At 38.5% G+C, this 21340-nt stretch overlaps 1 protein-coding gene across 1 annotated transcript in view; it reads left to right on the forward strand.

Moving 5' to 3' along the window:
* The window catches only part of LOC139727820 (thyroid hormone receptor beta-like), a 45798-nt gene extending 25433 nt beyond the window's left edge, over window positions 1-20365 (forward strand). Inside the window, exons 4-8 of the mRNA XM_071638792.1 lie at window positions 9746-9959; window positions 16875-16992; window positions 18457-18715; window positions 19405-19532; window positions 20243-20365. Of these exons, the coding sequence (XP_071494893.1) occupies window positions 9746-9959; window positions 16875-16992; window positions 18457-18715; window positions 19405-19532; window positions 20243-20365 (842 nt within the window). The remainder of the gene's footprint in view (window positions 1-9745; window positions 9960-16874; window positions 16993-18456; window positions 18716-19404; window positions 19533-20242) is intronic.
* Window positions 20366-21340: the final 975 nt, after the last annotated feature.

Below are 21340 nucleotides of genomic sequence, written 5' to 3' on the forward strand. Positions count from 1 at the left end.
AGCTAAGTTAGTAATATGAGTTGGTACATTGATGACTGTAGTTTCAAGTTTGTTCATGGCAGAATCAGGGATGCCCCCCTTGGGACCCGGGGGAGGGGGGTGGGGAGGGGTTCTAATGGGGCCTAAATTGTACATTTTCATCTTCTTCTTGAAAACCCCATGACCCATTTTCACCAAACTTGGCAGGTAGCATCCCTAGGGGGTTAGGAACTCAGTTTGGGAAAATGGGCACCATGCCCCACCCAGGGGGGCCCCAAGGGGCCCAAATGCCCCAAAATTAAGGAATCTGTAAAAATCTTCTTCTCTAGAACCAGAAGTTATAGAGCTAAGTTAATACTATGAGTTTGTACATTGATGACTGCAGTTTCTAGTTTGTTCATGGCAGAATCAGGGGTGGCCCCCTTGGGACCCAGGGGAGGGGGGTGAGGCGGGGTCCTAATGGGACCTGAATTGTACATTTTTATCTTCTTCTTGAGAACCCCATGACCCGTTTTCACCAAACTTGGCAGGTAGCATCCCTAGGGGGTTAGGATCTCAATTTGTTAAAATGGGCACCATGCCCCACCCAGGGGGCCCCCAGGGGGGCCCAAACCCCCAAAATGAAGGAATCTTTAAAAATCTTCTCTAGAATCAGAAGTTATAGAGCTAAGATAATACTATGAGTGAGTACATTAATGACTGTAGTGTCAAGTTTGTTCATAGGAGATCCAGGGGTGCCTCTCTTGGGGGCAGGAGGGGGGGGGGGGGGGATTGGTTGGGAAGGTCCAAATGGGGTGCCTGAATTGTACATTTTCATCTTCTTCCTGAAAACCTCATGATGTATTTTCGTCAAACTTGGCAGGTAGCATCCCTAGGGGGTCAGGATCTCAATTTATAGGCACCATGCCCCACCCAGAGGGCCCCAGGGGGCCCCAATCCCCCCAAATTAAGGAATCTTAAAAAATTTGGGCCCTTATTGTACATTTTCATCTTCTACTTGAGAATGCCTGGTCAAATTTTGGTAGAGCTGTGAATAATTGAGATTAGTGACTGCGTGAAAGGTGAACTTGCGATACTCAGGTGAGCGCTAGACCCGCGGGTCTCTTGTTACCCTTGTGTCTTGCCAAGTACCCATTTATACACCAGGGTTGAGAGGGACATGGTGGATGTATCAAATTGGATGTAATTATGATATAAGTTCACAACTTTGTCTTTCACACTTCAAACATAGTTTGAGTGCAATGCACATTTACTGAAATTGACAATTTTAAAGCCTACCTACTTTTGCTTGATTTTCTGTATGAGACCACTTCTGATATTTTGGAGAATAAAAAGGAGAGAAAAATTGAGAAAGGACAGATTTAGAATACAATTAAGATATATTTATGTCACTGTCATCAAAGACGGGAGCAGAGTACTCATCTTTAAAGGCATAATTTACCATTTAAGATGTGAGTTTGGGATAGAAACAACCACTGTAAAAAATTTGAATATGTATATCAATGTTAAGTATGGTGAAATAGACAAAATGTGAACAATAGTTACGATAAAAATGTGTCCAGACTAAACCATCTACAGTTGTGGTTTAATGAGAAAAATTCTGATTTCCTGATATTTTGGGCTTCATTGCTAAAATGTTATATGGTAGGATGTTTTGTGATACAACAGACCTACACATATGCATCAAAATAATGTGATATCTTGAACATTTTTTAAATCACTATTCCCAAAGGTAAACAGGACCTCTTATGTACAGTCAAGCCCCACCTATGTGGGTATTTGCAAGAAATGATAGTGGGATTAGATAGATAGGGGCCACCAAAAAAAAAAAAAAACATTCTGATATATTTTTGATATTTATGTTTGTGCAAACAAACATTCTCTGTGGAGACAAGTGGCAGGCGGTGAGTATTGAAAGGACACAGGTATTGTTATTGTATGGATCCATTTTTATCATCTTTTTACTTCTGAGTTGAAAATTGAACAAACATATTTTGATGTCCTTCTGGTGCTCAGCCAAGTATTAAGGTGGCTGAATCTTCTGAGCGAAATGTTCATTTATCATTATGATAAATTGAATTTTCATTGTATTGAAGTGCCTTGAAGGTTTTATGCGTAGAGTATGATATGATAAAAAAAGAAGATTGCAAAATGGGAAAGTAGTAGAGGTGATTTTTTTTTTTGGGTTAGATTTTCCCAGTAGGTGGATATTCTGAGACAGTATGTTTAAAAAAAAATCAACAAAAGAAAACTTTTGAAGGAGGAACTTCAAAGGAGGCAGTAGTAATCATCAACACTTTTGTCCAAGCTAAACTTTTGCAGATCAAGAGAAGATGCAACATCCATTCAAAAGCATTCGCCTTGCCTCACTCGATCAGATGGGATGACCTTTTGCGATCAATAATTGCTTTCAGGGATTTGCTGGCCACACCTTTTATTGGTAGTCCCGCACTGTCACAAACACGGCCCAGTGTTTGAAGTCGCCGCCTGGGAGCTGTCTTTAATGTCGTTTTAAGTCAAACGTGAGGTCACAGAGAGTCCCAATGTTGCCGGTCCTTTTGAGGACGACGTCCTCAGAAGGTGAGGACAAAAGGTGATCTGTCTGGATGATGATGATTCTTGGCCAAACCAAGAATGAGTGAGATTATCTTGAGTGGTTCTCAAGGAAGAAAAAAATCATGCAGTATGTTTGGAGTTAGTTAAGTATGATCTCCTTGAAGATATGAAGGGAAAGATCGAATTAAGTTTGTTGTCCTCTGAAATTTTCATAGAATTTCATAAAATTATCATAGAATATTATTGTCTTCCTACATAACCATTTGCTGGAAATCAGTTTTTCCTGAACTAAACTCATTTTGTATTAATTAGATAGATATATAAGCAACCAGAATAAATGTGTTCAAAAGTATTGAAGACCTTATTTGATTCATACGGACACTCAACTCACAATTGACACATTGTACATGTATATCAACTGCTCTGTTTGTCTATACACACATAGTATACATTATAGACACACTATACACAGGATCGGGCCTATGGCAAGGCTTAACACTAACTTTTTCTGTTCGTGGCCCAACGGTGAAATTCAGTGGCCTAGTTGGACCATCAAAGTCTCTCCTTTCTTTAATAAAAAGTGGTGTTCCAACATTTATTTCTGGTCTGCGGCCCTGGGCCACTGCCAGGGCTGCACAATAATCCTTTTTTTGTGTTTTTTTTTGTATTGCACCGACAGACAAGTTGGACCAGTAGGTACCCAGTTTCTTCATTTTTTACTAGTCTGTTTCTGAAAAATTTATTGGTCCAACAGTGATTTTGACTGGTTCGGACCGTTAGACCAGTGCCAGTGTGCAGCGTTGGCTAAAGTCTATCCCTACATGTGGTTAGGCTTATCTACTAGATAGCTTGATAAGAACGACTCTGTAGAGTACATAATGTAGTAAGTTTCGTTATTTGCCGGTAGTTTAAAGGTACTGTTTACCATTGGGAGCAGTGATTAAAGAAATGTTTGAGTTATCACATTTGATGCATATGTGTAGGTCAGTTGTATCATAAAACATTCTGCTATATAAAAAATTCACAATAAATCATTTTAAGCTGCAAGGAGATATCAGTAGCTCTCTCTATAAGCCATAACCGTTGACAGTTTGTTCTAAAAGCAATTTTACTAAAACTGTTGTTCATATCTTTTTATAATCAACAATGCATAACATTAATTGTACTGATTATTATTTTTTTTAATGATGATAGTTTCTATCCCTAACTCATACTTCAAAACTATTTTAAAGCACTAAAGCCTGGTTTTTGTTTCATCTGCAAAGTTAATGGTAAATATTGCCTTTCAATGCCCATGTGAATGCAGCAACTGCTTATAAATCACAACCCACAGCTGTATTCCATGTTAAAGGGATTGTATAGTTTTGGTTGATACTTAACTTCCGGTTTTCATCATTTTTTGGTGAGATAGTGAGAAACCTCTTATGAAATATGAAAGAGCATGTAATCCCATGAGGATTTCAACATTTATTTGATGAAAATTTATTTTGAAATGGCTGAGATAGATCCAAAACAGAGCGATCGTAATAAGTGTGGGACCCACATTTTATTCCGATGTTGTTGTTTTTATTACTTTGTTTTTGGATGTTTCAGCTATTTCAAACCCGAATTTCATCAAATAAACTTTGAATTCCTCTTAAAATGGTATGCTCTGTACTATTTCTTAAGTGTTTTCTTGGTATCTCGCAAAAAAAGTTTAAGCCCAATTTTCATCTCCACCAATACTGTACCATCCCTTTGTAAGCATGGCCCCTGTGAGCACTGAATGACTTCCAGTAAATGAACAACTCAACTTGCTGGCATGCTATTAAACACCAAGAGCATGAACCTGTGCCACAGACACAGCTTGTTATCAACAACAGCGTCAGTGGCATTTTCTGGATCTCACCTCAACATTCTGCACGACTGCATTGGCTGCAGGAGACAAAAGTAAATTGTAATGGGTACCCTTTGCTATTAGGTTTTGTGATAAAGTGCAGCTTACTGGAAGCTAATGAGTAGTGCCATGTATGAAAACCACTGCGTAAACACAACTTCTAGTTATAGCCCTTTCTGTACCAGAAACTTTGGGCAGTCTGTGGGATGATGTATGAGCTTTTTTGTGTCAATCAGCACAAAAAGTATACAAGGGGTTAAGGAGCAATTTCACACATGTATTATCATTGATTGAGAGACATTCTGCATGCATGCAGCCATAGATGACTGAGTGATACTTCTGTTACCATTACTTTAAAGTGGTAATTTGACAAATCTTTTCATACTTTTATTGAGAGTTGAATTTCAGTCAATACTAATTATATTGTGGCTGCGTGAAGATTTTTGTATAAATGTTGGATGATAAAATATGATTAACAAAGATTATTTTGATACTAGTAGGATAGTCATTTTTCTACAATTTGTAGGCCATTGTGCTGTCAGCAGGTTTTTTATTTATTTTTTTCTTTAAATTCATTGTGTGTTTTATACTTGTCACTGTCAGGAATATTAAAGTTAGCTAAATGATATCTTATGTTTTAGCCTTTTAAGAAATACTTTTTCTTACATTAGCTTTAATGTTACTCTTGCTTAATAAAAAAACCCCATGGAAGTGGGAATGAATATCATAATGATTTCAAACAACTCGGAGTTGTAGAGCTTTTCTCTAAAAGGACCTCTGAGCCAGAGGATGCAGGTTTCATAATGGGATTACTTCAAAAAAAAAATCAACACCTAATCTTGAGAGATCATATACATTAACATATTGAAGATATTTGTCTTATTTTTAAACTAAGAACAAAATCATTGAGACAGGAGGCTTCTTTAATTTCATTCAGACCATTACAGCGCTCCTCATTTAAATCAATACTGCGGGAGTTTTTAGCCTGATGGACTTAGCCGAAGGTGATCTATTTCCTTGAATGAGCCTTGTATAATGACCAGGAAAGGAATGGAGCTATTGCAGGCTGCTGGCTTACCTCTACACCCACAGAATCCTTGCAATGAATGAATGAATGAATGAATGAATGGCGGGCGATTGCCAAAGCAAGGCCAGACGGTGTCCTGAAAGGATTAAAATCTTGAGGACAAGACAAAGAAAGGGAAGGCCGCTCGTAAGCTACTATTACCCTGCTAAGGGTTATTTGTTTTTTAACTTTTTTAAAAACCAAGCGGCCATCTTTCTCCCACTCACTCCCTACTGCTTGCCCCTCTCCCATTTCTTGTTCTTCGTGAATTTCATACCTGACCATTCTCTATGTGTTATCTCCTGTAGTTTGTCTTTCAGCAAGGAAAATTTGATCAAAATTGGATGAAAACCAGGAAGTTATGAAATTGTGATAGGTTTTGCTACTCGTTGCAAAACAGTTCTCCATACTTGTATAAATGTACAAATGAGTGAATTGATGATGTCATAACCTCACAATAATCCACTCATCATGGTAAAAAACAAGTGATTAGAATTAAGTTTTTCTGCTTTAAAGGCGTAAGTCATCATGTTATTCCTGGCTGAACAACTTCAAAATAATGATCAGTCAGATATAATGGCATAATAGAATTGTTGAATGGGGCGTAATTGCGTTTGAACCCCCCCCCCATGAAGAAAATTGAAATTTTTTAGATTTTGCACACAAATGACAAATGACAATTTGTGAGGAGATGACATCATCAAACTGAAACTCAAAAAATCACATATTTGCATAATTCTTTACGCTTTTTTGTCAGGCTTGAATATAATTCTTTACGCTTTTTTGTCAGGTAAGTTTTATCTGGTCTAGAATTCTTCTTAATAATGTAGTGAAGTCATTGTGAAGAATGGTTTCATTTTCACCAATATTCAGTCCAGTATCTGTCATTCCATTTTTACAGTCCCCCCCCCCTCCCTCCAACTAGACAGGATGAATGCTCCCCCTTCCTCTACACCTGCAAATATTCTGATCTACTCTTTAAGACTTTAAGTCATTTTAAGAAGCATTTGAGAAGATGGTCTCATGGTCAGACTTTTCTTTAATGAAAAGAAATCAATTATAGCATCGTTCTTTTTTTCTTCATCAAAATTTGGGAGAGAAGAGGACACTGTGAAAGGAAAATATCGCCAAGGATGCCAGTGACAAAAGAGCCTGTCCTCCCTCGATCCTCCCTTGGCCCTGAGTGGGTATAGAGGATGAGCACACGTGTCAATAAAAGCCCATCACAGAATGGGCGAGGCTCCACTCCCCATCCTACTCCGCCCCTATTGTCCCACCGGACAATTACAAGAATCGGGGAGAACAATCGGGAGGGTGTTTACATGTAGGTTGTCCTCGCTCCTTCAATGTGCTCGACTTCACTTGTTTTCCTCCCCTCATCACGTCGTTCGTAAAGGTTCGTCTTCGGCAGATCCTCATTTGAAAAGGATGGATCACAATGCTCTCCTTGAAGGCCAAGTGAAAGTAAAGGCATCTGAGGGCATCCACTCCTGTCTCGTGGTTTTGGGTCCGCTCTATTTTTCTGCCCCCCCCCCCCCTTCCACTGTACATATTGGGGAACATCACCCTACAGTGTTTGAAGCAACCAGGATCAAGTTTAACATGAAAAGAAACAACAAATATGACTATAACAGGACTTGACACTCCTTTTTTTTCTGATGGCCAGTTAGGGCCACTTAGATATTTAAATCTGAAATTTTTGCCAGAAATAAAAGCATATATTGTATAACTATATAACTAAATAAGAATCACAGGGCAGTATAAATTGATGTGCCCTCCAGAAAAAATTATCATTTCGCATTATCAAGAAAAACAGTGCTATACCTGAAAGTCAATCAATTTACCTGTTTCTAAGTATTACTATTGTTTGATTCAAATATCATTATTCAGTGAAAATCGATCACTTGTCTTTGTGTTTATTCTTGTATGGAAGAGGAATGCAGAAGTAAAATGTAATAGCTCTAATCAAAATCGAATCAAAAAAATTAATTTCTCTCATTCTGCCAAAGAGACCATCTAATCATGTGACATAATAAATAGAATTTTTGCTCCTCTGTTGTGGACAAGTATCTGCCCCTTTGGGACACGTTGGATTTATCCCTGGACTTCATTTTATGGTACATGTTGGGTAAGATCTCCGACGTGGCATTGCTATTGTTCATATGGAGTGAATGAGTTTTGCCAAATTGTAGTCCACTTTATTTGCAGAAGAATTTGGTTCTTGAGGTCAGCACCTCTCTTTTACATGACAAGTAAATGACAAATTAAAAGGAAGACAGAAAGATAGATTGATATAGAGGTAAAGAGATAGAGAGGGAGAGAGATAAAGAAAGAGAGAAAGATATAGTGGGAGGGAAGAGTAAGACAGGGTTGGTCAAATAAAGATTCTTCAGTAGTGGTACTAGAGCTCATCATCGAGTCAAAGCGATAATTTGCTTTGTTTGCTGGTGACAGCAAGGGGAGCACCAACCTTCCCCATCAACGGGGCTTGTTCCATTAATCTTTAATAAGCACTGCCACCTTGTGAATGTCACAATCCATTGTTGCTACAGTCACGTTCGTAGAGAGAGCTTTTGCTGTGTGTGATTTAAAGACCACCTAAAAGTTTTTTTTTGAGGGACACACCCCTTATGATTGAGGAGAAAAAAAAATATGCAGTAAAATTAGATGTGCAATTCATATTAATGAATCAAACCTTCTGTTGGGATTACATGTATGTGCAACAAAACATGAGTTTGCTTACATTGTACTTTGTATGCCAAAGGGGTAAATGAGTCTATGTTTACAAAGTATCCTGCCAAATGAAGAACACTTTTTTTTTTTTGTAGAAAATTGAGTGTGAAGTTTAGATTTTCCTAAGTGTGTGGTCAGTTCATTTTCAGTGAGTCCTGTACTCAGGTGAATTGAGAGTACTCAGTGCCATTATGTGACCCAGCATCTCAAACCCACAAAAACTCACATGGATGGATTTTCCATAGGCCTGCAAATGCAGTGTCAGTCGGGTGTTTTTGGATTTGGACAGTATACTATACCCCTTTTAATAGACAGAGTTATGCACCTTTTTCTATCTAACTTAAGAGTGTAGAAGCATGAACTATTGCTGTGGCATTATAGCTGTTTTTTACCATCTTTTGTTTCCTTCAGTATGAAATTGATATTCTCCATTTCTAACACATGAGGTGTGTGTGAAAGGTGTGCATTGTATTAAAAAGAGCTCTCTAGAAATTTTGAAAACAGTCAAAAGTTACTTTGATACTTTGACATTGCTTAGAACAGAAAGTTGTTAATAAGTAAACCAATTTTAATGATAATCTGATAATCACTTTGTGGTGGTTAGTGTGGAGATTGGAAATCCTTAATTTCTTTTTTGTTCCTCAGGCACACAGTTACTTAGTTCATTTGAATATTCTTTTTTTCAAGTGATGCCCCTTTTCCCAAAGAGTATGATTCCTGCTTGTTTTATTTGCCATTGTTTGTTTTGGTGGGATAGAACAGCTAATTTATATGAATTATAATATCATTTTTACTCTGAATCTCTGCCAGAATTATTATTCTTCATCTGAGGGTAATCTGCCTCCTCCAGTCCTGAGGATTCTTGCAGATATCAATTTTGTTCATCCAGTTTACCAGGATTTCACCCTGCTCTTTAAAAAAAGTAGAGTGGATGCTTTTACATACATAGGATATAGCTCTCCTACCCATGGGACCAATGGCTTTTTGAAAGTCTTTTCAGAAAGACTTAGCAATGAGGACGATGTGCCTTGCCAGAAGGCACTACTGGTATTTTGGGATTCAAACCTCATATGTGGAAACCAGTGATCTTCTGGGCATGGTCTGCAAGGCTCAGCAATAACTGCTTCCCATCGCCCCCCCCCCCCCCCCCCCCCCCGAAAAGAAAACAAAAATAAGTTATTAAGTGACTTGTTGGTTTTTGTAATGCAAGATCACATATCACTGTTGGGGCAACAAAACCTCCCATCTCAAAAATTAATATCAAATTTTCAGGAGAGCAAAAACATGGCAGCCAAAGCACTAATAACAAATGTTATTGCCTTTTCTTTGACATACCATGGTGGCTTCAGTTTTTTTTTTTTAGGGGGGTAAGACAACTAGGATTTGTACAGGACATTCCTCGTAACTAATTATCTGACAATTTATCCAAAATAATGTTTTTCACCAAGATTTGAGATACAAGGTCTTGTTCCCCCCCCCATTCCACCCCCAGTGGTGATATGACATTTATTTGTCTTCATACTTTGGTTTCCCAGTGGTACTGAACGAGAGCCAGCGAAAGGCGAAGCGTCAGCTGATCCAGGAGAACCGGGAGAAGCGGAGCCGAGAGGAGATGCTGCGACAGAACGGGATGGTGGCCGGGAGCCAGCTGACGGCCCACGAGGAGGGCCTCATTAGGGCCATCGTGGTGGCCCACAAACAGACCAGCCACATGTACCGACGGGAGTCCAGCTCTGAGGATGAGGTATAGTGAATTACGTCTGGTTTATATAACTGCGTAATCTCTCTCTCTCTCTCTCTCTCTCTCTCTCTCTCTCTCTCTCGCTATCATATGAATATACAAACATATGTGACCGTGCATCACAAAACCAACAAAAAGTCGCATGCACTGATTTTGTGTGAGGACGGAAAACAGGTGAAATGGACCAACCTAGCCAATTTTGACTTTTTCATATTTTCTAAAAGAGCAAGTCTTCTTCTACATTGTGCTAAAATTTGGGATCATAAAACGAACAGGAAAGTGTGTTTTTAGCAGTTTATCTGAACACTTTTTGTTTATGATAGTGTGATTAGGCGTGTCTTTAGAATCCCCTTTTCATTTCTTAAAAACCCTGTACACAATCTTCACTTTCAACTCTAATAACTTAGAAAGGATGATGCTACTGCTCTGAAAGTTGGCATTAATCATGAATAGAATGTGGTGATAAAACATACTAAATTTCAGCTTAATCTGATAATCCCTTCATTGTTGTTACTCCCTTGGTTTACATCCTGTTTTTTGTCCCATTCATTGCACAGCTAGAACGGCTTGGTAAAGATTAAGCGCTTGAATAGACCCTTTACTACAGAGCCTCTTTTCTCAGTTCACACTTTTCCTGAGTGTGTGCTTACTTTCCAATATTTAGGTAGGTTAGGAGAGTCCATTTGAATTGAGTTATACATCATTTTAAAGCTGATAGTCTGCTCTTTCAGAATCTGCCCTTAACTAAAAATGCATGTCTGGCGACTTTTTGTTGGCTTTGTGTTGCAGGGTCACATATTATATAGCGGTATGATGCTGATATCTTTATCAAAGGCTTTTGTCATCTTGAGAATGATGAAATAATTGTGACAATGAAGACAATAGATGCATTCAATTTTACGGTTTGACTTTACAGTTTCATTTCTTCTAAATGCACACCCACATGTCTAAGAATTCTAAAAACATATTAAAATCAGTCGAATACTGAATGATATCGTTCGGTGAAATGTGCAGTCAAGAAGTCATCAGTTCTCTTTTCCCAGATGCCCAGATCCCAAACAAAATTTACCACAATCTATCAATGCCTTTACTTTTCATATTTTTATTGGAGAGAGAGAGAGAGAGAGAGAGAGAGAGAGAGAGAGAGAGAGAAAAGCAAGAGAAAGAGCAATAAAGATTGAGGGATGGAGGGGGATGGAGAGAAGAATGAGATAAAAAGAGTGGAAGAGAGCAAAGAGAATGGAAATTTGACATCAAACATGAGAAGCTAAACGCCATTTCGCTCTTTCAAACTTTGCTGTAGTTGGGGCATACCAAACTGAATTCACATCTACTGAAGAAAACACTCACAGTTTAACCAGCCTGGTTAATAGTAGAGACTATTTTGAGCATTTTTAGGCATTGCCCAGACTGTGCAGCACTGTTTTGACAGTACAATTCAGTTTACTGTATTAACTGTTATTTTTGCAAGGGTTTAATTCTTCATGAATTTCAAGAATCATTGTCGATTTGCAATTGTAACAGCTTGTGAAAATGTTGCCATGTGCAAGGATGACAGTGCATTTATGATAACCTTTGATTTTCCTCAAACTCTCACTGATGCTTTCTACTATTATATTGCTGCATTCACAAAACCCACATGTCTGTGAAAGACTGCACTGTCAGATGATGTTTGCATGCATAAATCAAAGAACGACAACACTCAAATGAAACCAGTTTTGAGAATTATGCTATCACTGTCAAGGAATCTTGTAAACATAATGAGAGGCACTAGTTGAAATTATGGATTCCAATATGACAGGAATAGCACTATTTTCTGAAGGGCACAGCCTTGAACGAAAGAAAAGAAGGCTTGTCTAGTCATAAAAGAAGCCATAACTTTACTTTAGCCTCAAAATAGCACATGATATATTTGTTTTATATCCTCAAAGAAATCTTTTGCAAAGTTAAATAATATTACTCCTATGTCAGTAACAAGTTGAAGGAATGTGTACTTTTCATAAAAAATGAAATTTTATGGAATTCCCTCAATATCTAGTTCGTGTCACTACACACATGATGTCACTAACTGTAGTAGTCTTCTCCTCCAGCACTGGCTGTGCTGAAACTTTAAGAATTCATTGCTGTTAATCAGATTGCCTAATTTTCTTCAAACTTTGCTGATGCGTCCTACTAATATTGCTGTAGTCACTCAGTTTACATGTGATATTCGGATTTCACAGTGCAGGACATTCCAATGAGTAAGTTACCTCTACACATTCTCTGTTGCCCATTATCATGGCAAATGTTTACATTTGAGAGGTTTCTATAGTTGCCCTCTGACATTCAATGATGATGGGGAGGGAGATCAGATGGTATAATGACCAACTGACTCCAGTGTGATAGGTAAGACCTTGAATTCAGTGGAATTCAATTAAAAACTAGGAAAACACTCAAGAGAGTGGAGACCCCCTACCAAGGAGCTCATTTCAACCCATACACGCATGTGCTGAAAATGGTCCTATTTCCCAATGATAAAGAATCCTTTTTAATGTCTCTATCGTAAGCCTCCTGTTGCACGTCACATGCATGCTCAATTCATGTATACGTCCCTCTGTTACTGTAAAACGAGGAATTTTCGCGTGCACTTTAATTTCACGAATTTCGCGAGCGCCAAGATTCGCGAAATTAAAATGCACGCGAAAGTCCTTGTTTACACTATTATGGATTGAACGTCAGTGGCACTTCGCGAAAATTTCATGCCACGAAAAAGGCTGCCGGTTCCAATTCGCGAAAAATTCATGCCGCGAATATATCATGTTTTACAGTATGTGTAGCTTGAATTCCAACATTTGTTTGCCCTGTTTGCCGTGATAAAGAATCCTTCAACAGACTTTTAAAAATTCCTGGATCCAGACGGTGAGCCAGATCACTACCAAAATGTAATTAATGTGTTCCTAGTGTCACTATCAACTTTTCTTGTAAATTTCATCCAAATCATTTTCACGACCTTTTGAGTTATGTTGCGAGCAGACAAACAAACCTACACCGGTAAAAACACAAACTCCTTGGTGGAGGTAATAAGGATTCTTTTGGCGCTTTGTACATTATGCTCAGATGAGAAATGGACAGATGTATAAACCCTGACGAGATTTATCTTTTGAGTGAAAGATGGTTATATAAAAATAAATCCAGGAATGCTTGAGTGAACTATAAGCAAGTGACTCCAAAGATGTTACCATTCAAATATCTGTAGGCATCTAAAGAATCTATTGTTGCATTGCAACCGTGGTTTTACTCGCATTGCACTGCATATTAAAATGTAATGCAGACCAATAATATGCCATTGTAGGATCTTTACTTCAGTATGTGTTTGGAGAAATATGAAAATATATATTAATCTGTAACAAAGTCTTTAGATTCTAGATCCATTGAGAAAGAATATATGGGGGGGGGGGGGGAGGGCTATTTATGTGATAGACAACAGGGGAGTTTAATGCACATTCTTTGATCAAAGATGGCTTCTTTGGAATGGCACAAGAACATCTCACAAAACAGTTTTGATAGTTGCTTGTGGTCAATCCTTTTTATAGGCCTATATTATTTCTCTCACCCATAGTTCTCTTATGCTTCTTTTGAAATCAGTGCTTAGATCCAGGATAATTCTTGCCCCTCTGTTGGTAAATTCTCCAGCAGGTTTACAGTCACAAGTTAGATATTTCTGCAATATCTGTGGAGAGGTTGTTGTTGTTCTCTAAACTCATCAATCTATCAACTGATGCAATGTGTGTGTGTGTGTGTGTGTGTGTGTGTGTGTGTGTGTGTGTGTGTGTGACATAAGTCATGACCAAGGTTTGCATTATGGTCTGCCAGAAACAATAATTCCAAGGCAACAGAACGAGAAAGTGCAATCATCCCTGAAATTTGGCAGAACAATTTCTAGAAACTGACTAAGACCCACTGGTGGTGTTTCCATACAACTGTTGTGTTGCCAATTTGATTTGTCATCGGTACACAGATGAATGGCGGTATGAAGGGCTTGGTAGTCTATTTTGTACAGCCTCTCTCCTTTTTTTATACAAGAAACTTTTTTTTTTTTTTGGGGGGGGGGAGTGGAAGTTTTCAAATCCAATAGATAATCACAGCCTTTTCCTTGATATACTTTACCAAGCTGATCACTGAAGAAAGTTGATGTTCATTCTAACGCCCTCCAGCCCCTCCTAATAAAAGAGAATGATTGTTGGAGTTGATATAGGCTATACAAGTACATTATTTTGGTGTGCTTACACACGTATATATGCCTATATACAAGTCTACAATATTATGTTTGTATAAATTGAATACATACACACATTTACAATTGTAAGTTGTATGTTTTTTTTTTAGCTTAGTCAGTATACTCAGTGCATGAAATTAAAAGCCAACTTATGCATCCCAAAGAATGTGGGTGATTTGAAGGTATGATTTCCCTGTCCTTTTCTCCAGATTAATGCACATATAAGTTCCAATTCCCTCTTTCACAATATGAATACTCCTGGAAAAAGGCAGAGAAACTTGAAAAGAAAAAAAAAAGGAAATGGCATCTTTGGATGGGCATTTAATAAGAAAACAGTGCTTTGAAATTGACAATTGACATGATTGCATGTGCTTCAAATGAAATCTTGAATATAAAACTACATTGTACTTCCAAAAAAATAAAATAATGGTATTTCTGTTAATATTCACTATGTGAAGCATGTTGTGCTGAATATCATTGAGTCTTGTTGGGAGACTACACGTAACGACCAATGATGGGGAGGAATTCCTGGACTGGCCAGTTCAGGCCAAGGACTTGTGACAAGTGGCTGTGCCAATAAAATGTCATAAATCATATCACATGACTCCCTCAGTCCATTTATGTTGTTGGTTCACATACCAGCAGAGTATCGATATTTACAGTAGCCTGCCACTTAAACGGGACACAGCAGGAGTAAGACCTAGCTGTGTATAGCAATGACGCAAATGGACACTGTTCGAAGGAAATCCGAAACTTGGTCATCCATGTACCAATACTACATGATGATAAATTCATAGGCCATCATCACGTTATACATGTAACTTTCACACGCACAGATGGCAACAATCCTCGAGCCTCTTCTTAGTGAGCCCTCTGTCATTTCATGTGGCTTGGGTACTCTAAAATCAGAAACATTTGCAGCATAAAACTTTTGTGAATTGGAGTCAATATGGCATTTTTGATGGCGTGAAACTTTGATGGATTGCCTCTGGCAGTCAATGCATTGTGTAGACAAAAACTTTCACTTTCACTTTTGCAAATCTTGGCCCGCAAAAATTTCTGGTTTTACAGTACACTGTGTTTTTGTTTGAAACTTCAGTAGCTTGTAACAGTTGAAAAGGGACCGGCAAGGGATGAGCATTCAACCAAGTGGCATCAATGATCAATGATCAATGATCTATGATCTATGATCAATGATCTTTTCAAACTTGGATCTGCCTTATCTCACTAAACTATGCATCAATGAATAATTTGCAAAGCACATGCATGTTAAATTATGGTAATCTGCCAGCTGCCTGTGGAGTGTGGATCATAGGTCCAGGGTGCAATATAACCCAAGCTGGGGCTTTCCTGAAAGGCTAAAGGCTAAAGCGGTGTCTTAACAGAGCCTTTCAAACTAGAGTTACCATGACAATGTCCAGGTGGTGTTCAGGTAATCTTTTTTTTTTTTACTCTGTTGCTCGAACATTGCAGCAATAACTTTTGCCAAATTCTACCCTGGCCAGCTAGGGTAATCACTGCAACATTTTCCCCGACAATCCGTGTATTAGAACCCAACCGCATTAACATTCCTTTGATACACTGAACACACACATGCACAAATATTGCAGACAGAGAATGATTGACATTGATCTTGCACCGATCATGTGTGAGGAATATAACCGCTGATCCCTGTGTTGTAGGTCCTAGTTGACTTTTGTTACCCACTGATTGAATTGTTTTTCATTAGGGAAGTTGGTTTACAAGGATGCAAAGTTTCTGTTTTGTTCAAAACTTTGCTGACATATAAATTCTCTCTAATGGATGTCTCTTCAAAATTATGTGCCATGGAAATAATTCTGTGATGTATTAGCATCTCATTCAGATGGTGCATGCCCACTGGCCCCCTCCTTTATTGGGCTCCCATTATAAAGGGTGGTTACTGCACCTCATAAAATTTATCACTGCCTGCCCAAAGCACCAGCCTCTATGGGATATGGCAGTGAATGCAGTGAGCAGTTTTCCTGGAGATGGACATCAGTAGTTTAATTGAGGTGTCCAGAAAGCATAGAGGTTTTGTTTTTCAAAACAAAATGATATGAATGTTTGTAGAGGCATTACAATTATATGGATAGTCACACCATATGTTTAGATATTTCTATCAAAATATTAAGCATTTTTAGAATACTGAAAGAGGTTTTCACTGTAAAAAGTCACTGACTAACTTCATAGACTAAGCATGTGAAGAGCATGTGAAGACTTAAGAGTGTTACACATGTACAAAAAAAAGTAAATAGGCCTATAGGCCTATAATATGAAGAGTTTGTTCGCAAAAACCGATAAGTCCATTTTTGAAGATTTTGAAATACGGCCTCTGTCATAAAGTACAAAATAATACCTTTTAAATGATATATTGGTCACTACATATAAAGGTACATTTTTGAAGTTACGGTCAAAAGAAGCTAAAATTGTCTTATTTAGCAGTTCAAGGATTGTTTAGGGAGAGTTGTGGGCAGCTAATTGCTTGAAGGAGCAAAAGAAAGATAATTATGTGTATTGGTCAATAAACTTTATTTGACCGATTTACATGCAGGTCCCTATGTGGTTTGTCATACAACATAATTGTAGGTTTTGATACACAAACTAGTCTTTCGTCTTTTTCAATCAACATATTTTCACAGAGCTGTAGCAGTGAACCTGAAAACAAGAAACAGAAGCTGGAGGATGACAAACCCCTAGCAGAAATCATGGCGCCCTCTATAGTCAAGGTGGTAGAATTTGCCAAGAGAATACCGGGTTTCACAGAGGTAAGTCGTGCAAGTGATCAGACAGGTACATGTATATGTTTTTGTTTGTTGTTTTTGTTTTACTCCGTATCATGATGATGATGATTAGTATGTTATTATCGTTTCTATTATCATTATTATTATTATTATTATTATTATTATAATCATAAGCACAACTGTTATAATTACTCGTACTACTGCAGTAGACATAGTAGGCCTACTATGAAAATACAATCACTCTTACATGTTTTCCTCAAAAAAATTCAAATATACCATAATTTTATGCATACAGCGAATCATATCAAAATCATATCATTTAGTAATATATTGGTGTGTGGGATATACAAATGTACATGAATCATGCTTGATTTTGCATAAAACAGCTGGAATAAGGATGATTTGCTGGTAATCGTTCCATATCTGTGTGAGAAAGCTGATGAAGCCAGCTGGGGCAGCACCCTCATTGCTCACTGAAAAGCAAATCAGCCAGTAGATGGCGCTGTTTATTGTGGCCATTTGCTTGAGATTGGTTTTGTCTTGGTGCAATCACTTGGCAAACTTTGAGTGTATCTTTGCTTATGACCAGAAGTCAAAGTGATGGGGTTGCAGCACTGTGTTATTCAAAAAAAGAAGCCACTGTTTAGAATGAAGTTTATCTGGCATAAAAAGAATGATTGGACAGGCTGTCTTATTATCTTCTTTTCTGAATGTTATCTTTGTCACTCTTTCTTAGCTTTCATAGATATTTCTGAGACATCTACACCTGATTTTTGTGTATTTCATCTATCCTTCATCTAACACAGACAAAAGACATTCTCTTTGTGCCCACATTTAAGTTTTTTTTTCTATTCATATGTACAATGTGTTCAGTCATGACTGACTTGTAACGCTCAGAACTGCATGTCCCTCCAAAAGCCTTCTTTCAAAAATATTGCAAAGCTGTAGAATTTGACTTGATTTGAGCAGAAGGAAATGAGCATCATGTTTGTGTGCACTCACAAATGCAGATGGGTTTATCTTCTTTTTATGATTTTTTTATCTTCTGCCGTTGTTGAGTGTATGCAGATATCTCCAAGGCCTCTTCCTGCTTTAACTATGATACTTTATATTCTGATGTTGTGTCTGCATGATACAAGTAAATCGTTGACTCACTCTCCAGTTGTATATAACTTAAATGATATAAATGATAGTTTGTGTTACTCATGTTTGTGTGTTCCATGTGTTTTCATGACACATATGAGTTCATGTAAAACTGCAGAGCATCTTTGGAAAGCACTTTTGTACAACTGAGGATTTTTTATTTTATGGACAATGAATGAAATGAAATGAAATGAATGAATGAATGAATGAATAAATGAATTCTCGAATGAATGGATGAATGAATGAATGAATGAATGAATGAAATGAATGAACAGGCCAACCCTGCAGGATAATATAAGAAAAAAAATAAAAGAATACATAATCTCTCCCCGCCCCCTTCTTCAGCTTCACCATGATGACCAAGTCCTACTGCTAAAGACCTGCTGCATGGAGATCATGTGCCTGCGCATCGCCCAGAAGTTTGACCCCGGCAGCGAGAAGCTCCTCCTCTCCAATGGTCTGCGAGTCGGCAAGGAGGAGTTGGAGCACGGCGTCCTCAGCGAACTCATCGAGCCCATCTTCGACTTTGCCGTCAGCATGGCCCGCCTCCAGCTGACCGAGACGGAGATGGCCCTCCTGGCAGCAGTTCTTCTCATTGCTGGTGGTGAGTGTCCAGAGTAGAGCATTGAACGGAGGATTAAAGGCACATGGTCGCGGTGGTTTAGTCAAATGCGTATGCCGGGCGCATGGCGCAATTTTCCTATAGAGACCTACGCTATCGACTCCTCTTTAGCGCTTACGCTTTGCCGCATTTCCCACGAGTCCGAAGAAGTCTGATCCACTGAAGTCAGTGATATGACCACAGTTTGGCTCATGATTCGGCTGAGGGGGATGACAGCTTTAGCAAAATTTCTTTTGTGCATATGCTAGCCTCAGATATGCGCAGCTTGAACTCCCAAGTTTGTTGCCCCGACATGCTAAAACATAATAAATCTTTCAAAAATCCATAGAAATTTACCAATCACTACCCAAATTTAATCATCTGTTCCTTGTGTCATTATCAACTTTTCCTGCAAGTTTCAGTCAAATCTGTTTCACAACTTTTTGAGTTATTTTGCACAAAGACAAACAAACAAACAAACAAACTAACTAACTTACTAACAAACAAGCAAACAAAACCAACCAATGCAAATGAAAACATGAACCCTTCCTTGGTCGAGGTAAGTATAATAATTTGAAAATTGTTTCCCTTCAGTAGGCAATAAAGAAAACCCTGGAGGTGTAGTTTTGACAGCCAAATCTTGCCTCTATCTGTGAAATGTTCACATCCATGTGTGTTTGCTCCATGCCCAGATCGCCCTGGTCTGAAGGAGCCCAAGCTTGTGGAGACTCTACAAGACAGCCTTCTGACCGCCTTCCAGCATTTCATTAATGAGACAAGACCAAAGACTCCAGTCCACTGGGCGAAGATCCTCATGAAGGTACATACCATATTTCTTACTACTGGGGCATGTTCAATCTACAGTTAGAAATAAGGGCCTGAATCCCTTTGATAAATGACTTGAATTCCTATTGGTGTGTGCAGATATTTCCCAGACCTATTTCCAAAAAGTTCACCGAATGAATCAAGCCCACTCTGAGTACAAGGTTTGGGTGATTGATGAGGACATGAAAGTGATGTGATAATGTTCAGTGTATTCAGAGGTTTAACTGTCATGAAGGTGGAATCATATGAACAAGGTAACCACAAACACCATATTTTGCAGTGGGTCATTCACACATTATATCAAAGCCCTCTTTCATGCTTTGGCTTTTACTGTACGCTATTAAGATTCTGAACAAATAAGGTTGTCATTAATTTATTTCTTGGTTATTATGTCCATATATGGTGATAGGTCAGTTGATAAGTCGATTGTTGACACTGATTTTTAAGTGCATATATGAGTGTGAGTGTGAGGATGTGTATGCAAGTGAGGTAGTGTATCTGTTCATTTGGAGAGGAGGAGGAGGAGGAAGAAGAGGAGGAGTTTGGGGAGGAGGTGGGTTCAGAGATTAATTAGCTCTTTTTTTCTACTAAGTAGTTAAAGTTAAAGCTTCCCATGAAATAATGGTCTTCAGAAGTGCATTTTGTGAAAGTATACATAGAAGGCTTCCTTTGAGGTTATTTCATCTTGACCTCTCTGTTTCCCAGATCACTGACCTGAGGACGATAAGCGCCAGACACGCTGAACACATCATGTGCATCAAACTGGACCGGCCCAACGAAATCCCACAGCTCTTCCTGGAGATGTTCGATGACAACGCCCTCGTCTGACCAGCGGTGTCCAACATGTCCACAACAAAAGAAGAGCAAAACAAATGGCAAGAGAACAAGAAGTTCAAAGACAAACAATAAAAGAAAAAGAATTGCAGAATTCTTGGCATTGCATGCTAAGTCTTCTCTTAGGGAATCTCAGGAATAACGAGTAAAACAATGGAAGTGTGTTTTTTTTACTCTCAATGACTTCAGGGATGAATGCAACCTCTCGAAAACAATGATGCCAGAAGCCATAGGAATAGATTCAAGCATCCAGTGAAACAAATGAGATGTCAGAGGATAGGAAAGCCATCCCTCACCAGCACTCATCGAAAGTCCTTTGGTGGTCGATGTTCTTCCGTTGGTAATTCTCAAAACTGAGAAATCGAGTGGTCTGTCCATCCCATGAAACATCCTAGCGGATTCGCCACCAACAAAGGAATTTGGCTTATTATGGAAGAAGATCTAACTAGGTTGGAAATTTGTGCCAGGGCAGACTAGGTTCGTGCCGACCATTATCGCGAAGTCAATTTTGAAATTTGGTAAACCTTGGGCTATGATATCGTCTCAAGCTCTCGGCAGTATTCAAGATTTCATCAAACGACGGTGCAACAAGATACGAAGTCTGTGATACAACATTCTCTGTTCTTGGTGGCACAAACTACAAAGTCTGAAAGGAGCTGCCCGCAGTAGCTGTGGAAATGCTTCTGCCAAGTTATTGGAAGTATGCTGATACGAATTCATTTCTTCTTTAAATGATTGTTTCACTTTTGTATTGGTTTACTTCCCACACATTTCATGAGTGGTGATCATAAACTGGCTAATTCTACCACCGTGCACATTCATCCCTTGTTGTAACTCAGGAATGTACAGTGTTTTCGATGTATTTCAGCATTTACTAGTTTCTCCTTTGCCCATATTTCACAAAAGAAAGAAGACCCCAAGCTTTTGGAGCTAATTTTTCTCTCTTTCCATTTCCCTCATAGCCTTCTT

This window comes from Diadema antillarum, unplaced genomic scaffold (assembly GCF_040938485.1).
Source record: "Diadema antillarum isolate AM-2024a unplaced genomic scaffold, OU_Dant_1.0 seq00000155_RagTag, whole genome shotgun sequence".
In the NCBI taxonomy this organism is placed as follows: Eukaryota; Metazoa; Echinodermata; class Echinoidea; order Diadematoida; family Diadematidae; genus Diadema; species Diadema antillarum.